Source organism: Colias philodice, chromosome 11, assembly GCF_061535455.1.
Source record: "Colias philodice isolate Cphi_HAF_F1 chromosome 11, ilColPhil1 Martin Lab GWU primary, whole genome shotgun sequence".
NCBI classification, from domain to species: Eukaryota; Metazoa; Arthropoda; class Insecta; order Lepidoptera; family Pieridae; genus Colias; species Colias philodice.
In genome coordinates, this window is record NC_143096.1 from 8,990,194 (window position 1) to 9,012,511 (window position 22,318).

Sequence of the window (22,318 nt, forward strand, 5' to 3'; positions counted from 1 at the left end):
AAACTTTAATTTGATGTGTCAATAAAATCAACTGTACTTATAGGATAGTATCAATTCTATGAATATCCTCATAAATAATCATTATTTTCCCCGATGTTTGCGTTAGAAATTATTTATTAGTTATTACCCCATTTTAAACTCTGCAAACACGTGGAAAATATAAACTTTGTAACGGATTTAACGCGATTTAAGTATTACCTCATTTATCCTGACGATCCGAACACTTTACAGCGAGTGTAGTTACGGAGAGGTTTCCCACCCCTGTAATTAATTTCTAAATGCAATACTTGCGTAAAATAAAACAATAATACATATAGGAATTAGGAACCTCATTGATCATTATCCATCGTATACGCGTCAAATGTTATTTGAAAAAAATACGTTTAATCAGAAATCCTTTCAGCATTTCAATAATGGTTTACATTATGTATTGATTTATTTCTCGACTCTATTATCAAGTTTACAAACATTCTTTATTTCTTAACTTACATTATGAAATCATTTGAATTGATGACGCCATAAAGTGGCTTAGAATCTTATTCTTAGTTCTATCGCATAGTACACTCTGTAAGCCTGTTTATCATTTTCCTCCTACAAAAACCGGTATAACATCAATTAGGAGCAGTGGCAGCTGGCGGCCGGGCCAAGAGGCGATACTGCCAGCCGTACTGGAGTTCCCAGAAGCGGGGCAGGCGCAGTTCCTTGCTGCGGTCATCACGCGCCTCGACCCGCACGCACCGGCCTTCAAACTGGCGCCCGTTTATACGCTGTATTTGTGCGCTAGGTAAGTATAGGTCGCGTCATGTAAAAAGAACGCTGACGGTTAAGCTGCGCATTGGCGATTTATTGGTCTATTTGGTGTTATGAGGATTTGGTGTTATAAGAATAACAAATATGTAGTTGCGAAGCCACGACTCGAGAGCCTACTTCAAAAATAAAATAAGCAGCAAATAACTTTCGTGCTAAACTCGATACATGCCAAAACACACCCCATCACTTTCATCCAGCGTTCTTTTCACATGATTCGCGTTATACAGGAGATATTATTTTCAGTTCTATTTTGTTTTTGATGTAGTGATGGGACAGGTTAAGAGGTTCTAGGACTAAGTTCATTATCTGTGGGTGGGCGACGTCGTGGTAATTTATCGTCCTTGGTGCATATGCTGGTTTACTAACAATTTTTCCAATTAACTAAAGTTGTAGTGACTTTATTTACTGAGTTAATACTAAAGATATATCATTATAGATGCTTCAATAAATTTTCAAATTATTTTCCTTTGCTAAGAATTTCAACATTATGTACATTGTGTTTCAAAAGGAAAAATAAAAGCCAAAAATTGTCACACAAAAGTAAGCGCGTTAATATTTGATAAACTCATTTTAGATATCGCGCTTCGACTCACTATCGGCCCGAGTTGACGCCGACCGAGAGAGCTCACAAATTGACAGCTTTCCTACATCACGTCGCGACGCTCATACATGCCACCGTTCAGGTAATCTCATTTTTGTCACGCCCTACTTTGGTTCACATATATTGATATTTACACCCGACATCTTGAGCTCTTACAGATTTATGGAAGGTTGTATTTTTAGGTCAAATAAGTTTGGTAAAGCTCTGCAATATTTAGTAGAAGTTGCTTCATTGACACCAGTAGATAAATCATAAGTTTTCTTTAGTTTCTGACCTATTAAATTTATACTGTATAGAAATTTTTCATTATTTGCAGGAACGATGCACAGATTCTGCAGCTCAAGCGTTTTGGATGGCGAACGCTAGTGAACTTTTGCACTTCCTGAAATGCGACAGACACATATCTTCGTTTTCGACTCAAGCACAGGAGTTGTTGCCTACAACAGTACAAAATGCATTCAGGTTAGTAAATTTATATAATTTCTTTCTAGAATTAAAAACTCATTGTATATTCTGCATATTTATTATATATCTGAAATTTATGTGAATCTTTTTAATGAATTTAAAAAGATTTACTATTTGTATGATTTATTCCATTTACCGGTTTTTAAACATTTACTATTAATGTATTAAAACCGGTAAAAATTTTAAATGGCTCGATATCTTGTTGAACCTTACTGATTATATTATGTTATTACAAATGGTTTAAGTTTAGTGGATATTCCTGAAATTTGTTAAAATGTGAAACTTTATTCATTGGGCCTAACCTCGACATCTTCCTTGCCAATTTAGCTTTTATTTGTCTAGTTTTCATAAGAATATGTGTTCGTAAACAATTTTGAAATACGAATATCGAATTTATATTCGATATTACCACAAATGCGTGGTATTTCAAACAATTTAATAATTCGAATATGGTTCCAGCAACCTAGTATCCTGTTTCGCGGAGGAGCTGCGCGGCGCGGTGGGCGAGCTGGCGCGCGGCGGCGGCGCGCTGGCGGACGGCACGGAGGCCACCGCGCCCGTACTGCAGGCGTTGGCCGCGGCTATGGTGCTGCTGCGGAGGTGCAGGGTGAACGCGGCGCTCACTATACAGCTGTTCTCGCATCTGTTCCATTTTATCAACGCTATTGCGTTTAATAAGGTAGGTTTACGATACATTTTGTAGAATATGTAACTATAGTAGAGCCATTTTAATAGGCAACATTTGACAGTTCAACAAAATTCAACAATGTAACCTAGTAACGACGACAAAGAATAACATGATATTTCGTTTTGTTAGAACTGCACATTTGCTTAACTTTTTTCAAATACGATTACATATTTATAATAATAATGACCGATACAAGTAATTTAATTTTACTGATAAACCATTCTAAACATAATAAACAATTTCTGAATTAAAGAACTGACGTCGCTACAATTTTGTGTCAATAAACTTTTTTTCTTTTTAAATACCAGAGACGTTACTCTAAAAATCGAAATCTGACATCTAGAATCGAATGCATTGATTACTTGTGAATAAAAATCATCATAAATTAATAAATGTGTTTCAAGTTCGATTGACAAATGTTTCAAGTCAGTATCGATTAATTCACTTTAATCGATGTTTTTAAGCAGGTTACCTCTCTTCGAAGATAAAATTGATAGACGTCAAATGTTGCCTATTAAATTGGCTCGACTATAATAGGGTATTGTTACACAAGGCTTGCTAAAAATGGATTTGTTTGTAATAAGAGTATATGTAGAGTCATATTTAAATTTTTATGATTTTTAAAACATAATCGTGTTTGATATTTAGTTTTATAGCATTCAAATGATTTATTAGCGAGAAATTTTTAATAATGGGAAACAATTCGATCAATAAGCGGGATCTAATCAGCAACGTGATAGAATTTTATTTTATTCTTTTTAAAATTCTCATAATTCGTGTTGGTCATAGTAAACCATTCAAAAAAAGAAATTAAAATATAAACTGTAATCACACAACAAATGTCACTTAGCGAAACTTGTATAAATATCATTTAGTAAAAAATTGGTTGTTTGCAAAGTAGTTTTACGATCGAGATGTTTATGTGATAACGTGTTATTGGTGGCAGCGCTCGAGATGAGACGGGAGATCGGTCCGTCTCTCTCTCGTTATACCTGCGATCGCGCTCGTGAGGTTTTGGTGTGACTCAAGTTTCTGAACATGTCACCCGACTAAAACGATTTTAAAAACGTTATCACGTTAAAATATGTCATGTCGCAGCTGGTGACGGAGCCGAGCAACGTGAGCGCGCGGTGGGGCGCGGCGCTGTCGGCGCGGCTGGCGCTGCTCGCCGCCTGGGCCGAGCGGCAGGGGCTCGAGCTGGCGGCCGACTGCCACCTCGCGCGCACGCATCAAGCTGGTTAGTGCATATTTTGTTGCTATTTATATTTGATTGGCTGGAAATCTGTAAAAGTGTGTAATGAAAGTGTTTTATTCTGTTGGAATTTGGAATATTTAAATCTATAGGGCATAATTATAGATAACTTATACTGTGTAATTCGCCATTAAAATATTTTTTTAAGTCTACAGGAATAATTATTATTTTTATCTAACGTTTACGTTATAATAATTAAAATGGCATGTGAGTGAAGTGATGGTTGTGGATAAATATTACTTCGTTTGTTACCTTTTGAATTCGATAGCTCATAATTTCATATTTGATTTACTGAATTTCATTACGAAAGTATATTTTAACATAGATTTTTGTGTATTGTAGCGCGTCTGATCCAAGGCGAGTACCGCACCGCCGAAGAAGTCCGCGCGGCGCTGGCGGCGTGCTTCAAGCTGAACTCGGTGCAGGTGCGCGCGCTGCTCGCGCCGCTGCTGCCGCCCGACCTGCTCGACGCGGCCGTGACGCACGCGCGCGCGCTCGCCGACGAGCTGTACCGCGCTGACGGCCGGGAGGTACGCACCACTCAAACACGTAGAAATTACCGGATTACACAGCCATTTATTAAAAAAAAAATATATCGATTTCTAATATTAATATGACGTTTGCAGATACGATTGGAAGAGAACGAATGGTTGGGCGCAGCGCTACTAATCCCTGGCGATGGATTCAGCGCTGAAGTCGTTCGAGGAGTTCCACCAGGTAAATGAGAACGTAGTTTTTTTTTTAATTATTAATTTAACATTATAGAAAAATGTTTTCTTAGAACTTTTTGCGAAGAAATTAAAAAAAAATATAAAATAAAAAGCTAATACGTGTCGTATCGTCCAGGTCTAGCGGAGTTCGTGGCGCCCCTGCAGCGCGGCGGGCTGTGCCGGCTGGCGCACCAGCCGCACGCGGCGGGGCTGTGGACGGTGTACATGCACGCGTACGGCGCGCCGCCGCGCCGCGCGCCCGACCCGCGCCCGCAGATCATACAGCTGCACAAGAACACCAGCGGCATGGGGCTCAGCATCGTCGCCGCTAAGGTACCATTTAATCACTAGTAAACGATTTCGTGACGCCCCTTTAGTGAGGCGGATATGCCAGCTCGCGGACGAACCGCACGTGATGAGAAGATAACCTAAGTGCAATGATTGAATTCAGAATTGTGTAATCGTTAAAAATGGATTTATCATTTTATCAACTTTCGCTAACGTATTTAAATGACATCATTGTGATACATTACATAAATCAATTTAATGGACGTATTTATAATCTGTAAATCGTGGTATGTTTGAAATTGAGATGCTGAAAATAGAATTTGAATCGGTTGGTAAAGTGAGAACTCCCTACCCGATTTGTAAAAACGAAAAAAAAAACTGAATTTATAATCACATAATATTTCCTACAGGGTGCGGGGCAAAGCAAGCTGGGCATCTACATCAAGTCGGTGGTAGCGGGCGGTGCGGCGGCGGCCGACGGGCGGCTCGCGGCCGGCGACCAGCTGCTGTCTGTGGACGGACACTCGCTAGTTGGCATCTCGCAGGAAAAGGTACATTAGATTTATGTATTTATTTCAAAAAGGCTTACTAATTAGAAACATATTTTTTGTTCAATCGATTCAAAATTAATTTAAAATAATCATTAGTAATTACAGGTAAGCCCGGGCACCGCTTTAATAATATTTTATAAAAATAAAATTTTAAATGGAAACTAAAAACTAGACTTAACTAGATGTAATATTAAGTTCGATGCGTTGAATTTTTATACGTATAGATTGTCTAATCTAAAAATGAACGCCCCTCCACTAAACTTAATTGTTTCAATGTGTGAGGACAAATAATTATTGAACCACTTTATATGTGTGCGCGCGTCGATTCTACTGCAAACTTTGACACTCGCGCACTGATTTGTCAACTAATCGGGCGATCAGTTCAGGTGCCTAGCATTGTATGGCGGGGAGAGCGCGCTATGTACGGAATGACACGTCCGTTCTGTCGTGCATCGCGTCATTTATGCACTAGTTGGCCAACTGGTCCTGTCGTTCGGGCATGGACGGGACTGGAGGACTGAAAGACCAATGAGGCAGACCAATTTGTGTGTATTGCGTCTATACACGTACTTTGAATGTGAGCGTAAACACAGTGGAGGGGCGTTCATTTTTAGATTAGACAATCTCTACTCATATGTTTGAATTGTTCGCAATAGAAAATTTAAAAAATATTTGTAAATTAGATTAGTACTCAGACTTTTAAATTTTCGGCCATTTTTATGCTATTCTTGCTAATATTATAAATGCGAAATTCTGTTTTGTCTTTTGTCAAGTCCTAAGGAGCTATCCTATTCGATATAATTTTTGTTGTAGGAGATAGTTTGAAGCTAAAAAATGAAATAAAAATACAAGACTATTGTGACATATACTATAGATTGATATGTCACTTGTTCGATCATGATTGTCTTTGACTCAAGTTATTTTTTAATTTCATAGGCAGCAGAGTATCTAGTGAGGACAGGACCGACGGTTACATTAGAAGTAGCGAAACAAGGCGCCGTTTTGCATGGTCTTGCGACTTTATTACATCAACCAACATACAGTCAAAACAGACAAGGTATGTTTAATATTAATTTGTAATTCCTTAAGTTTTAATGATTTCTAACGATATTTCAGGTTCGCATATGTACAAGAAAATATGTAATTTTTAAGTCTACAAAAATAAAACATGAATTATGTTTACGTCTGTATTTTTCTATAATCTCTTACCAATCCATAGATGAGGAAATTCTATACGAAGATCGAGCGCGTCGTAATTCAGGCAGATGTATAAATCCTATCCCGGTTCTGCTGAAGCCATCATCGCCGCTCTGCGAACTTGCTACTGCAGGCAAACGACTTCAGAAATATCTATTTGGATTTATTTTGCGATTTTTGTTTTTGTTTTTTGATGTTGAATCGGAGGTTCAATTTTCAGGTTTTTGTTTCGTTTTGTTTTTTTGGCTTTCGTCGTATCGTTTTTTTAAGTACAGCATAATAATATAAAAGATTTATTTAATTACAGGCTACGGTCGACGCCCGTGTCATGACCGGTGTCACCTTCTAAGAAATATGTCATCAGAGTCTAGTACTACGGATGAAAGCGAGGATTTTCAATCGTATTATCACGGTTCTATACCTAGACTAATTATAACTTTAGACAGGGAAAACGATCAGCTTCAAGAAGAGTTATCCCCAGAAACGCCTAGTTGCCTAGCAGAACTTAACGGTGAAACAATGTCGCAACGGCAAATACCTATATTTACTTTCACCTGTGAAGACGATGATGATCCGCATTCAAATAGTTACTCACAAATGGTTACTCATGTTCCATATGAAATTCCACCACCGGTACCAGACCCTCCCACTAACTATGAACAGTCGAGTGATGAAAATATAATATTACCACCCGAAATGAAACCTATTAATACTAAATTAATGTTGGATTTGTGTAATGAGCGTGCCAAAGAGGATTGCTATAGACGGAGATGTACTGGTGTAGGAGACTGCGTAAGCGCGTGCGAATGTTGTCGCACACCACAACCTGAAACACAACCTATACCGTACATTGATGAACCTAGTTTTGACCCTACCATAGTAGAAAAAGATGGAGTTCATGAAAAAATTGCAACGCCAAAAATACGTAGGATCTTACCTTCACTTTCACTGGATAAATCAGAGGAAAGAAAACCCGAAACCGCCGATGCCATGTGCCAAACGCCGCCCTCGCCTTCAGAGATAGAAATGAAACCATCGAATACGGTAAAAATAGCTCGCCAAAAGTTAGAATTAGGATTAAAATTAAATAGAGAGTTTAAAAATTTACAAGACGTTCATAGTAGGTTAAGAAGAACTATTTTTAATATGTCCAAATCATTTTCTGTTAAGTCTGAAGACACAGACGATGCTTCAACGTACTCAACTTCCGAATCTCGCAATGCTGTGTTTGATGAAAAGCCCCAGAATATTTTAGTCAATAAGGAAATAAAAGACGGTGGTATGAACGGAAATGTACTAGGCACCGTCGATAAGAAATCCTGGAAATCTCCAGATGAATACCGGCCGGCGTTTGGTAAAGTGAAAGCTTTAACGAAACGTTTTAATGCAATCAATCTGAAATACTGCGTAAAGAGTTATCAAAGAAACTGCCAGTCTAGTCCAAATTTAAGCGTCCGACAAGACTTTTCCCCAAAACATAAACTCAGTCTACCCACTAGCACTAGTTTAGCGGACATACAATACGAGCAGAGTAAAGCTATATCTACCGAAAGTAAAAGCAGTAAAATGTCCGAAGACGAGGTCAAAAGTATCTTAATACAACTGGAAGACTGGTCGAAGTTCGGCTCGCGCGGCAGCGAGGACACGCTAGCGCAAGGAAACGAATTCGAACTACCGAATTTACCCTCGGAGGATCACACGGAGACGAATGCGTCGATTAACGGCAGTTTCGTGTTCAGTGAATTCATCGATAAGAAACCGAGGGTGATAACTCTGGAGAATATAAAGTTAAAATCGAACCAGGGCAGCGGGAACTCTGAAAACTTCGATCGGAGTAAGGATTCCTGTTTTAGTGCGAGCACGGATAGGGACGATAGCGTGCCGAGGGTGGTGGCGATGTTCGGCAAGGGCGCGTCGTCGACGGACGTGTCGACGGCGTCGGTGCGGTCGGAGCGGTCGGAGCGCGCGGGCTGGAGCGACGCGCTGGCGCTGAGCTGCCCCGACCTGAGCCGCAGCGACAGGTTTCACAGCTGCCCTACATCATTGCTTCTTTCGTCCGACACGACTTCTCGTAAGACTTCCCCACACAGCGCATGAAATAGGTGTGTTGCTGTCCGCACCTTATGCATACTTTTACGTATTTTTTTTCTTTTCGTTCTAGATGGGCACTTTCGTTGCGTTATTTTTTGTTCGAGGTCTCGTATACTCCCGATTTTAGTTTTTATTCGTACCGTGGCAAAGTTTATTTGTTGATATTTATTTTTTGTAAAGGCATGATGTGGTGTAATTTGTCTCACAAATGTTTTATTGTTGAAGGGAATGAGTAATTTTTTATTTTTTTATTATTTGTTGTAAGGTTTTTTAATAGAACGTATTTAAATTTTATTTTCGTTCAAATATCATGAAATGTTTTATGACAAACACATCTTTGTTGAATTAAACAATGCAAGCACTAGATTTTGATAAATAAAATTCACTCGCCACGCTTCTGTATCTACCACATTTTTTTAAGTATCCAGAATATAATTTTTAACATTAATAAATGCGTTAGGGTAATGCATTCATTAAATAATGAATAAAATATCGAATTTATTTCTTTGAGCGAATGATTATTTAATATTATTTGAATATTTTCCATAACGGAATAAAAGCTGTTTATCAATCATGTGGTATTTCACATGTACGCATGTATACTAAAAAAGTCATATTCCAAATGCAACTGGCAGAAATTTTATTTCACTGCATGGGATGATGTGTACTTCGACCCGACAATAAAAAATCCTACAGTAGCAGTTTCACCCAATACACATATGATCGCAGTTTTGTTTTGTTATATCATGCTGCCGATGTCATTATCGTTTTCTTTTTATGCGCATTATTAATTTTTCTCTATTCTTCTATTTTATACATTTGTTAATAATATTTTTTGAAGTGAAACTTGTTTAGGCAATTTAAATTTCAAGGATGCGTCATGACCGTACCATACCGTTACGTTAAGAAAGGTGACGATTTTGCTATATTTGAATCTTGCCAAAGAAGTTTCACTTCTGACACGTGTGCTTGGCACACACGCTCTTTATTTAATGTTAATCGAACTGTCCTTACTTCAAACTTTCTATGTTGATTTTTTGTATTGGCTTTGCTTTTCAGTCTTGTAATACAGTTATTATTTTATATGTATCAATGTTGTATCTTCTTAAAATACTCTATTTTTACAAACATTCGTATATTGGCGATATTTCGTGTTATACATCATCTCAAAACCTTCGCATATTGGTGATCTTTCGTCTTATATAGCGTTAATATTATAGGTGGGAGTGCGGGTGGGGCTGTTGCGGGTGTCGGCGCGGCGGGCGCGCGGCGCGCGTCGGAGCGCGACCTGCCCGCGCGGCTGGCGGCCGAGCCGGTGAAGCCCAGCAAGAGCACGCCGGCGCTGCACCACGCGAACGCGGCCGCGCCCGTACACCAGGCGCACGCGCACGCGAACGTCTCGTGAGTTGAACACTATATATAACGCGAATCATGTAAAAAGAACGCTGGATGAAAGTGAGGGGGTGTGTTTTGGCATGTATCGAGTTTAGCACGAAAGTTATTTGCTGCTTATTTTATTTTTGAAGTAGGCTCTCGAATCGTGGCTTCGCAACTACATATTTGTTATTCTTATACCACCTCATAACACCAAATAGACCAATAAATCGCCAATGCGCAGCTTAACCGTCAGCGTTCTTTTTACATGACGCGACCTATACATGGAACTGCACTTTTGTTAAGGGACTAGCTTTCCGCCTGCGGCTTCGCCCGTTCGTTTTCAAAGATAAACCCGCATAGTTCCCGTTCCCGTGGGATTTCCTGTATAAAACCTAGCCTATGTTGCTCAGTGAAGATGCAGCTTTCTAATGGTGAAAGAATTTTTGAAATCGGTCCAGTAGTTTATGCGTGAAAACCATACATACATACATACATAATTACAAACCTTTCCTCTTTATAATATTAGTATAGACTAGCTGTGCCGTGCGGTTTCACCCGCAAAAGCAAGTATCTCTATAGCTTATGGTACATAAGCTACATTACAAATACCATCAAAATCCGTTCAGTGGTGTACCCGTGAAGGAGTATTGCATCCATCCGTATTTACAGACTTTCATGTTCATAATATTAATGCTATTTTTATTAATAACATTAATTGAATGAATTCTTTTTCAAAATACCCAGAAACAGTTAAAAATAAATGAGATTTCAATATTATGGGGAAATAATATTTGAGTATTTAGTTTGGAAAATATGTTTATTTATATTCTTGTAGAAACTTTTTTTTTTCTATAATAATCCAAATAATAATTAATACTCATTATTTTGTTTTTCACAGTGGCCCGTTAAGCCCGGGTGCTCAATCGGTGGCAAGCAACTCGTGGGCCAACAAATCCCGCAGCAGCCACAACCTGTCCACACCGCATGGCGATTCTTTCTACCAGAATTTATCGTCGGTACACGACAAACAAGACAGGTTAGTAATGTTACTGACCCTGTTACTTGCTTTTACTATTTGCGTACCTAGCTTTATAAGAGACAAAAAACAAAACCTAGATGTTAACAATTATACGATATTTAATTTAAAGCAGGTGGTCATCTCTCCGCTCCTCGGGTAGTGGACGGCCCCAGTCCGCTCACTTTAACTCCACGGAACCATCCAATGAACCAAGTCCCGCTCAACAACATCAGGTAATATTATTAAGAGTCAATTGTTCATATAGATAACTTGAATAGTATTTAATTTGATGAAAATTATACATCTATGACATAAATTATTTCAGGTAAACCAAGCGAACGCGAGGGCCGCAAAACTAGCAGAAATGTCCGAAGAAGTAAACAGAAGACAACAACTTCAACATCAACATTTACAACAACATCAACACATGCAATACCAAAAGCCCGTAATGCCGCAGATGTACGTGCACACGGGCTACGGGCAAGGGCCACAAGGGTTATATGGATCTTCGCCACAAGGGTTGCAAAATACTCCTGGATCAATGCAGGGGTTGCAAAACGTTCAAGGTTCGATGCATGGCCTCCAAAATGTACAAGGCTCAATGCAGGGGCTACAGAATGTTCAAGGATCCATGCAAAACGTACAGGGATCAATGCAAGCTTTACAAAACTCGCAAGGCTCAATGCACGGATTGCAAAATGCGCAAGGCTCAGTACACGGAATGCAGACTTCCCAGTCGATGCATGGACTGCAAAATGTTCAAGGTTCGATGCACGGGCTGCAAAACACCCAAGGCTCGATGCAGGGCTTGTTGAACGTGCAAGGTTCGATGCAAGGGCTACAAGCTATGAGTCCTCAGAACCAACAACCGTCACCGCAACTACACGGCTCACAGTATTTACACTCGCAACATCAGAGCCCGCATTATCACAATCAACATGGTCAACAACAGCCTCAACGGTGAGTCGAAGATTTCATCAGATTTATAACTGTGTAAATAAAGAAAACTTTTAATTGCATACTTGTTATGAAGGCAGGATCATACTTCCACGCTTATTCACACTTTTTTATTGAAAATTTATAATGAAGAAAAGTCACTTTAACTTAACAAGCTCTGTATAATACAAATAGACACATTGTTAGGACAAGAATTTTGATAGTATAGCTCGGTCAGATAAAGAAGGGATTGAATATGGCAGTTCTTCTATTTCTCTATCGCTCACTTAATATTTCCATCTATAAAAGTCTAGCAAAAAATTTTTTGACGCTAATTTCAAATCCTTTCTTTATTTGAAGTTATTTTGCTTTTTTGGTACTATAAATTCGTAATTGACGAAACATTACAGCTACGAGTGGCACCAGCCCGGTCCGCCATCCCCACAGCGGTCGCAACCCCCAGTGGCCCCCAAACCACACGGCCGCAGACCCGAAACAGAAGTCGACGAGATGCCGCACCAGCACGGTGCCAGTTCTGTGCAGCCGGATGATGGTGAGTAGCTTGGAACATAGTTATCATTTATTGATTAATGTTACCGTCGATTTATATTCTCTGTTTGATAGAAATAATAAATTTACTGTAAGCTATTATTCCATAAATTATATTTAGAGAATATCGATAACATATACCATTACAACGAGTTGTCTAAAGTGTTCCTCATCTAATTATAATAAATCTAATTATAAAAATATTATATAAAATAAGATAACTTTAAATGCGTTGCTATCATTAAATTATGTCAAATAACGTCAGTTCTATTTTTGAATAAGCTTACACATTTTTATAGTTTGACATGTGTCTTATTTACTTATGTATCTCAAAACTATGTTAAGTTTTATTTCTAAGTTTATTTCAATAAACATTTACAATAATATCAATATCATATGTTGTAGAGCGATACGTAGCGAGTGCACTAGACCCGCCAGCGGTATCGGTATACCCGGCGGCCCCAGCGGGCGGGGCGGGCCGCGGGCTGGCGCCGCACAACCCCTGGCAGCGGGAGGAGCGTGAGCGGCAGGCTGAGGCGCGGCGGGCTGCGGCACGAGCGCGCAGGTACACATACACACATACCCACAACACACGCACGCATATTTGTCAAAAAGAACAATAACTTACAGAGAAATACAATTTACAATCCTGTTAACTCGCTAAGCGTTGTACCTACACCAAAGAAAAATGAAAAAATGATTTGAGTTTAAATTTTAATTAAAAGTATGAATAGATAACAAAATTATATTTTTCACTTCTCTTCAACAGTTTATAGATAACTGTCTTTTTAACGACTAGAACAAATATAGTTAAATGCGTCCTATGTTTATAATGGAATTAGAAATAATAGACATGTTTTCAAAATAACAGTATTGACTAACAGGATGTCCAATTTCAGAGATGCAGCCATAGCACAATTGCTAGCGCTAGGAGCATCGCGAACACCAGTACAAAACCAGCAACTACGCGCTTTGCAACTCGAGAGAGACTTCGAAAGACGTGCCACACAAGATGAACAGGTAAGCTATAGGCACTACATACAATTTGACTGACTGACTATGACTCAGACTTTTGGTGCATTACTTTGAATAAATTTTATCTTGAAAACTAATCGAAGAAATAAAGGAGAATGGGCATTTTACTATGGAAGTTGGGCCTGAACCCTTAAGTTGGACCAATACACATGAGATATTGTTTTTATAATAGATCATAACACATACATAACGGGAAAAATATATATAAAAAAATAATCAACCGGGTTTTTGTACAGCCACATCAAGTTTTATTTCTTTGTGTATAATATTTTTTGCAATAAATAACTGTTATAAGACAATGATAATATCTTTATGTTACTCCAATTCACTTTCACTTACAAATACGTACTAATCTTAAGCCTTCTAATAACCGAAATACACTAATATTATGTTTTGTAACAGGTACCTATACCGTGTTTATTATAATTTAACGTAGTTAGACGTTTTTTGTGGTTAAACTCAGTCACTCCAGTGACATTTAGATTTATACTTACTTCACTCGAATTAAAAACACCGTTATTGTGCGCAAAATAATAGCCAAATAAATAAAACTTTTTGCCTTGACTGTACAAGAACCCGGTTGATTTATTTTTTTATTTTATTTTTTTCGTAAGGTATGTGTAATGACTAATGATCTATCACAAAAACAATATTTCGTGTGTATTGGTCTTAGCCCAAGTTTCAGGCCCAATTTGCCCATTCTCCTTTCATTCCCATATACAATTCAATCAATTATGATTAAAATTTACTCCATTACAGGACGAAGCCGGTACTGGCGAAGGCAGCCCCGAAGAGGAGTCAATACAACCAGAGCTATTAGACCACGAGAGAGACCTACGATCATCACACGGGCCGCACATAGCAACACAGCCGCAGCCACAACCACACATGCATCAACAACAACACGTACATCCGCAACAGCAACACGTACATCCGCAACAGCAACACGTACATCCGCAACAGCAACACGTACATTCACAACAACAAACACAACAGCAGTCGCAATCGCAGCCGCAACCTAAATCGATATTGAAGACGAACACGCGAACAGAAATTGTCAACGGATATTCGACGCATGTTGTAAGTCAATTTTAATATTTTTGTGGTTTTGTAATATTGTAATATTGTTATCTTTGTTTGCATATATGTGGCTTAATTTTAATATAGAAACTATTATCAATATTACTGTGATAATTGTGAACTGTAACGTCACTATACTTAATTATTTTATGCATTTTGAAGTGAAACTTCTTTAAGCGCGTTGAGAGTAATTTGAAGCTTGCGTCATGACAATACTAGCACGTCATGGAGTGAGATGACGATTTTGATATCTTTGAATCTTGCCAAAGAAGTTTCACTTGTAACACGTGTGTTCGGCACGTATGCTCTTTTTTATTAAAGTAATTCGACACTTGAGCATTTACGTATACCTATGCATATGAAACCAACCCTACTAATCGCCGCCCGACCCGTGCGCGTGCGCACGTGCGCATACAAGCACTGCCGGGATCGACTCGCGCATCACTGACTCCTCCTTATATTGTAAAGTTTACATAAATAATTATACATCTATTTAACAGTTTTTTAATACACAAAAAAATAGGTTTGTTATAATAGTATTTATATCCCATTACAGAGCACAACAGAAGAGACGAGGATATCCGATCTATCCACAAGCGTATCCAACCTCTCGATGTCGATATCGAGCACCACGAACACCACTAGCGGGGAGCCCCTACCCCCCGCGCCGCCGGAACGCGGGTCTTCCTTCGCGGTGATGGCGGGCCGCCGCGCGATGTCGCCGCACACACAGCACGCGCACCAGCAGCTCCCACATGACAATGTGGCGCCGCAGTACGTGTCACTTGATATTAATCCATACTAATATTATAAATGCGAAAGTAACTCTGTCTGTCTGTCTGGTACTCAATCACGCCTAAACTACTGAACCAATTTGCATGAAATTTGGTATGGAGATATTTTGATACCCGAGAAAGGACATAGGCTACCTTTTATTGCGAAATATGTACCACGTGTAAAGCCGGGGCGGACCTCTAGTATCGTAATAATTTCAGACTTCTGGTTAGTCTATTTCAGGCACTAACACGTTATCGTCTGTATTTTATTTATTATCAAGTTTTCTAATCTGTTAATGCTGTGAAAACTAAATATAGTTGTTTCTATTATTATTAATTTAATGTAATGTGTAAGATGATAATATGGAATATAGTTAAAAGTTTAACTGGTTTATATTGGTATTCATAAAAAATTTAAGTTGAAAGGAGATCTTGTTACAATCAAAGTGTTGTCCCCTTTTTTGTCAGCACGTGAACTTCTTCGACGTTATTTTTGGCTCTTCTTCGTATACCTTTCATCGAATGAAGCATAGTACTAATCTATACCATTTCCTAGATCACCAGTGAGTGCGACCCGCGACAAGCGCGTGTCCTTCCACGAGCGCGCCGCAGAAGCAGCCGAAGCGTCCTCCCCCGGACAGTCTCCAGGCGCCTCCCCCCCTCCCGGGCCCGCAGCCCCCCCCGCCCCGCCCGCCTCCTCACCGCCGCCGCTCGACACGCCCGTGCAGAGGGAGGACCCCGACGTGAGTACAAATTGATATGATAGACATGAAACATGCACCACTTTTCATATACAAATTATGAACTGTTTATAAAAAAATATCATATTTTACTTTATAAAACTAAGACATACACCAATATGCATTTTTTATGAATATTTTATTTTAAATAAATTATTAAACTAATTTATTTTACATTAATTATTATTGACAATCTGGACAAGATAAAAGATTATAGTTACTCACATTGGTCCTTCGAGCCGGATTATTGAAATTTAGAGAAGATACAGAATTACGTCATTTTACATTTAAACTTATCACTGACAGTTTTATACAGCACACTTAAACAAACAAATGCATTACAGCGTTTCATAGAGGAAGCGGAGAGCATGATGTCGGGCCCCAACATGACGTCCACCACGTCGCCGCTCAACACTCACACGCCCGGCGTCATCGGCGCGCAGGAGGTTTATAGGTAATGTTTTATTTGATATAGCTAACATTTATCTTAATATATATGTTACCGGAAATGTATGTAATCCGTCATTGTATACAATTCCTAGGAAATGTATATAATTCCTAAAATCGCATGGAAATGTGTGAAATAAATTATTTTATACACATTTCCTAGGAAATCTATACATTTCCTAAATAGCTATCGGAAATGTAAAACATTTAAGATATTGATATGTCGCAGGCAAATTGTATATAATCTGGCCGTTTACAAACGGTCGGCATTTTGTAGTAACTATGCCGATAACTCGTAATCAGAAATTTTTGGTTTGGATAAGGGGGTGGGTTAGGTTAGGTTCGTGTTTTTGAAAACTACACAGAAATAGGAGCCCCACGAAGTGGGGCTCCGTCGGCTCGCGACCGTCTTTTTGTAGAATTTTGGAAAAAGACGAATTTTCGGCATATTAAAACAGCTAGCCGTAATGTAATACGGCGGATTATACAATCCGACTGCGCCAAATATACGCGGGGACAGCGGGATGAAAGGACTGATTACTTGCCAAATGAAAATTTGATTTTATAAGAATAATTAATATAAGTTGATTTTGTGATATTTACGTTAAAAGTTAGATAGCTGATTTTTAAAATGTTAATTAGTAAGATAATAGTATGAACATAATATTATTACAATTTTACGGTATGACTGTAATCCGATTGTATCAATAAGAGCTATAATAAAAAAAAATAACAACGTGTTTTATTAAAAGCATTTACTTTACACATTTCCTAATACGATATTGGAATTGTATACAATTCCTAGGAAGATTATACATTTCCTAGGATATGCATGCATTAAATAGTTTTTTAAACAATATTTTATACATTTCCTAAATGGTATCGGAATTGTACACATTTCCTAGGAATTGTATGCAATTCCTTGATATCATACATTTCCGGTAACATATATAAATCTCGTGTCACAATGTTTGTCCTCAATGGACTCCTAAACCACTTAACCGATTATAATAAAATTCGCACACCATGTGCAGTTCGATCCAACTTGAGAGATAGGATAGTTTAAACATGTAGGTACCACGGGCGAAGCCGGGGCGGACCGCTAGTCTATACTTATAATAAATCTGTAGAGAGGCCAATTCTGTACATGAAATATATTTAAAAAAAAACTATGAAGGGGTGATAAGGGATCGCTACTGATGCCAAAAATGCAATCAGTAAAATTTTTGTCTGTCTGTCTGTCTGTCTGTCTGTCTGTCTGTATATTCGTTATAGAAACAAAAACTACCCGACGGATTTTAACCAAATTTGGCACAATTATTCTTCATACTCCTGGGCAGGTTATAGTAAAAGAATCATGTAAATCGGTGTAGAAACACCAAAGTTATACATGAAATACGTTATAAGTCATCGCGCGTGAATACAGAATCATGCCATAAGGATTATTTTTGTGTATCAGTTGCCGCGTTCGACGCGCTGCGCGGCGGGAGCTATAAAAATTAAAAAGGCGGCGGGTCTGCACCCGTTTCGCGTTGTCACGGCATCACGTGTGAATGGCTGAACCGATTTCGATTATTCTTTTCTATTATATTCCTTGAAGTACGAGGATGGTTCTTATGTAGAGAAAACGTAAATATGTACCACGGGCGAAGCCGGGGCGGACCGCTAGTTTAACAATATATTTATTGTTTATCTTAGTAAAATCACAATACATACTTACCTAAATAGGTACATAACAAAACATCCTCATACAAAGATGATTGGACTATTTTTTATTTTCGAGCTATAAAACTAGTGTTACACGTAACACTAGTTTTTCACACGTAACGTACACGTAACGCTCTTTCGCGTGAATCCTACTGAACTATAGCAGAGTAAATACGTGCATACAACTAATTTCGTACGTACTTACATTCTGTTTATATTGTTATAAAATCGTTAATAATATTATTGTAGTAGCTTTCATCATCTTCTTTCAAACACTGATAATTTATTCGACATTTTTGACTCCATTATTTGTTAAGCTATTGCATAGCTTCTATCGCGGGCCTTGAGCGCGGGGATCGAATCGAGAAATTCCGTAATGAAAAAACCCCACGCTCCCCACTCCGACGGCCACGGAGGTGTGGCTTGAAGGCATGCTGTGCAATAGCTTTACCGCGGCAGTCCCCGAGTGCCACACGTCTTTTTATTTTTATTTTACTAATAGATAAAGCGGAACATATATAGAAATTGTGAAACGGTCTACTTGTATTATAATATACTCACAAAACTATTTCGATGCAGAGACCCAGTAGCGCGTCGCCTAGCCGCAGCCCGGGCCCGCGCGGCCCCAGCGCCAGTGCCCGAACAACTGTCGTTCAAAGAGAAGATGAAGATGTTCGCGCTCGAGTCGGGCGAGGCGTCCACGCCCAAGGATAAGGTACACGCTGTACGGGTGATCTTACCGTTTTAACTAATACGGGGTTTGGTGTTGCGGTACGGAATTATTGCTAATTTGGGTTGACTTGCTAATAAGTTATAGAAAATAAATTTCACTAAAAGTGAGTTATGGAAATAATATTATTAATAATGGGTGACTAGATAGACTAATTGGTAGGTAGAAATAGGTTTGTAAATAGAGCTCATAGCGGGTAGTTGTAAAATAGCTAATTGAAATTATAAGAGTCGGATAACCACTATATTATATTTTATTTATATATTTTACCACTGATTAGATAAACGAAGGTAGGTTTTGTGCAAGGTAGGGGTAGGATATTTCACTAATAGTTAATATCTTGCTTCTAAATGCTTTCAATTGGGTAGGAGGTGATGATATTATAACTAACCTAAGCGATGGAACAGTTTTAAAGGTAGGGGGAGTAACATTCTCTTCCTTATAGCTATGACTTAAAGACTGCATAGAGATATTATAGCTATAAATTGTAAAATTTCAATTCATGTTAAGGTTGATCAAGGTGGCGCAAAAAAATAAAAGCATATTTATAATGAACATTTTTATTTGCATTTCGCTCGCTCTCTTTGTTTTAAGTATAGTATTAAGTTTTTATTTAACATTTCAAATCTCTTAATTTCCAGGTGAAGATATCGCGCGCCCAAAGAGACATCGACGCGGTACACTGAAGAATTCGTCCCATTACCCTTTAATATAGATAGAAATATACATTATAAATGTAGTATTTGCAGCTGATTCAGTATTAAAGCAATACGTTCGTCTATTTATAAATATCAAATGATACTGCGTAGCCTTCAACGGGCGATAAATAATTGATTCGATACGACATAAGCGCGGACCACTCACTCACTATACAACGAGACGTCGTCTCAATTGCCTTTCTTTGTAAAACCAATTGCACCAATTTACAATTAGTAGGGGATAAGTAATGTTTTTAAACATATATTTTATGGCAGTAAATTTAAAGTAATATTTTTAACAGATTTAATGTCGCCTTAGCAGCTAGTGCAATTATTTAATAGTGATAACGATAGCAACTATTTACCACGTAAGGTGTATACTTAATGTGAGCTCGTACTATTCGTGACGGATGGCACATAACATTCTAAAGGTTTTATTTTCCAAATTAGTAGTGCCATTTATTTAAATAAATTGTTAATGTTTGCTACATGAGAGTTTTATTAGAAGGACCAAAAATAATATGTATTTCTGTGGGTGCCTTTATGTGTACTTAGTGTAATTGAACATATCCATATTTATGTAAACTCATAAATTATTTATATAGTCCCGCTGCCTTTTAAGCTTCATTACATTCCAAAGAATGAATCTTTCGAATTATTTCTTCCTAAAGCATTCCTTGACTCGAGTTTTATAGATAGTCTATACATGGAAAAAATATTTATCTATTACTATTATTAAAAACTATGAAATTAATTGTACAACAAAAGCAATAAAACAGTGAGCTTTTGTGTATATAGAAGTATAAAATAAAATAATTAGCACTATGTTGTGCCAAAAATTTTGTACCATTACGATGCGGACGTTGGCATTGAACGATAACTCTATAATTTTTGTATTGATTTCAAGTGTTGATATCGGATTCCAATGACTCGTAATTAATGTTCGATAGAAAGAGCTAGAGATTTAAATTATATGACGATGAGTATGAAAACATTTGTACCGTTTTAGAGCCTAAAGATTAGTTTCTGGAATCCGGTGTTGTCTACATCCAAGGCACTAATATAATGTAAATATTAAATTTTGTAGTAGACTTCTATGATTGTGTTATTTGTACACATATTTTTATTTGTAAATGAAATTTATATTTAACGTAAATAAAATATCTATAATGCATAGAACACATAGTGACGAGAGGCCTAGACGTAGCGGTAGGTATATGATAGTTCTAGCCACTGGGCTCCTTGCTCCCAGTATTTCACCCAACGATAGTCAATTAGAAAGTGTTTAAGATTAAATTTAGTTTCTCCCCTTTATATCACTTAGCCTGTATATAAATCATTCTTGATGTCTTAGTTCTGATTATAATTATTATTTAAATATTATAATTGGGAAATTGTAACACAAATTAATTATATTGTTATTCATAGATCCTATTGTACTACATTTAATTGAAAATTTTAATAAATTAACGATACAATTGTTGTGTTTTATTTTTTCCTCCAATATTTTAAGTTTATATTGTATGAAACCTGTGTATGAAACATTTAAGAATACGACAAATCCAGATACCTATTCTTACATCTATACCAATAATAAAATTCGAGTGTCTGTTTTTAATATTCAAATAACCGCTTTATACTAAATGCATAAATGGTTTTATATTCCGTATATATAGTTACCAAAACAGTATTTTTTTTAAATTTTTGTCTGTCTGTCTATCTGTTTGTTCCGGAACAATCTATGTTAGCTAGTTAATCTCTGGAACGGCTGGACCGATTTTGACAGGACTTTCACTGATAGATAGCTGATGATATAAGGAGTAACTTAGGCTATTTTTTATACTTATATTCCCACAGGAACTTTAGGATTAAAAGGAAAAACTCATTTACGCGGGTGCAACCGCGGGACACAGCTAGTATACATAAAAACAGTCTCCAACCATCTCTCTGTAATCAACTCAAAAAATACTGAATAATTTTCTTCTAGCTAGAGAACCCAACTACCTTTTATCTAATAACAGGCCAACAAAAAAAGTTCGTAAAAACTTATACAACTAAATTTACCTAATATCGCCGTCCCTGGTATGTTATGATGAAAGCGTTCCCCTTGCGCTTCACTCATATCACCTACTTTTTTTAAGAATAAAGTCAAGTTGATTGTGTAAAAAGTGGACTTTTTTAACTTAACACGTTAACTGTCCCCTTATAAGTAGTGATACAACCGTTTTTTTTTTCGTAATCAGAATAACAAATTGCGCAGAGATTTGTTAAAATTAAAATATAGCTATCGCAAAATCACGACGAGACTGCCGAGAGAATGGAGCTCATATTTACAATGAAATACAAATGTTATCCTGTCTGAAATTTTGTGGCAAAGACAATTTATTTGATTATTTATGTGCTGAATTATCTGCACAATAAATAACAGATGAAGGCACAACTTAGCCTTTTGGTCCAGAAACTCTTGACACGTGGTTTCTAAGTATTATAATCAATACTGTTAACGTATATGCAATTCAGTAAAATAGTACTGGGAAAAAGTTCAGGTATAGGTATACGTTGTTGACCAATG

At 37.7% G+C, this 22,318-nt stretch overlaps 1 protein-coding gene across 12 annotated transcripts in view; it reads left to right on the forward strand.

Moving 5' to 3' along the window:
• The window catches only part of cno (adherens junction formation factor afadin), an 87,395-nt gene extending 66,836 nt beyond the window's left edge, over positions 1–20,559 (forward strand). For 6 of the 12 annotated variants that reach the window (XM_089701072.1, XM_089701073.1, XM_089701080.1 and 3 more), the window contains 23 exons: positions 620–784; positions 1,385–1,493; positions 1,728–1,873; positions 2,336–2,555; positions 3,663–3,801; positions 4,159–4,346; positions 4,443–4,533; positions 4,663–4,859; positions 5,225–5,365; positions 6,302–6,422; positions 9,874–10,054; positions 10,929–11,066; positions 11,179–11,281; positions 11,374–12,008; positions 12,395–12,537; positions 12,939–13,098; positions 13,433–13,553; positions 14,328–14,648; positions 15,205–15,422; positions 15,981–16,167; positions 16,509–16,618; positions 18,898–19,042; positions 19,690–20,559. In XM_089701072.1, the coding sequence (XP_089557198.1) occupies positions 620–784; positions 1,385–1,493; positions 1,728–1,873; positions 2,336–2,555; positions 3,663–3,801; positions 4,159–4,346; positions 4,443–4,533; positions 4,663–4,859; positions 5,225–5,365; positions 6,302–6,422; positions 9,874–10,054; positions 10,929–11,066; positions 11,179–11,281; positions 11,374–12,008; positions 12,395–12,537; positions 12,939–13,098; positions 13,433–13,553; positions 14,328–14,648; positions 15,205–15,422; positions 15,981–16,167; positions 16,509–16,618; positions 18,898–19,042; positions 19,690–19,734 (4,024 nt within the window). In that variant the 3' untranslated portion in view covers positions 19,735–20,559. Of the gene's footprint in view, positions 1–619; positions 785–1,384; positions 1,494–1,727; positions 1,874–2,335; positions 2,556–3,662; positions 3,802–4,158; positions 4,347–4,442; positions 4,534–4,662; positions 4,860–5,224; positions 5,366–6,301; positions 6,427–9,873; positions 10,055–10,928; positions 11,067–11,178; positions 11,282–11,373; positions 12,009–12,394; positions 12,538–12,938; positions 13,099–13,432; positions 13,554–14,327; positions 14,649–15,204; positions 15,423–15,980; positions 16,168–16,508; positions 16,619–18,897; positions 19,043–19,689 lie in introns of all 12 variants that reach the window. The other 6 variants (XM_089701077.1, XM_089701074.1, XM_089701083.1 and 3 more) reach the window with 6 other exon arrangements.
• Positions 20,560–22,318: the final 1,759 nt, after the last annotated feature.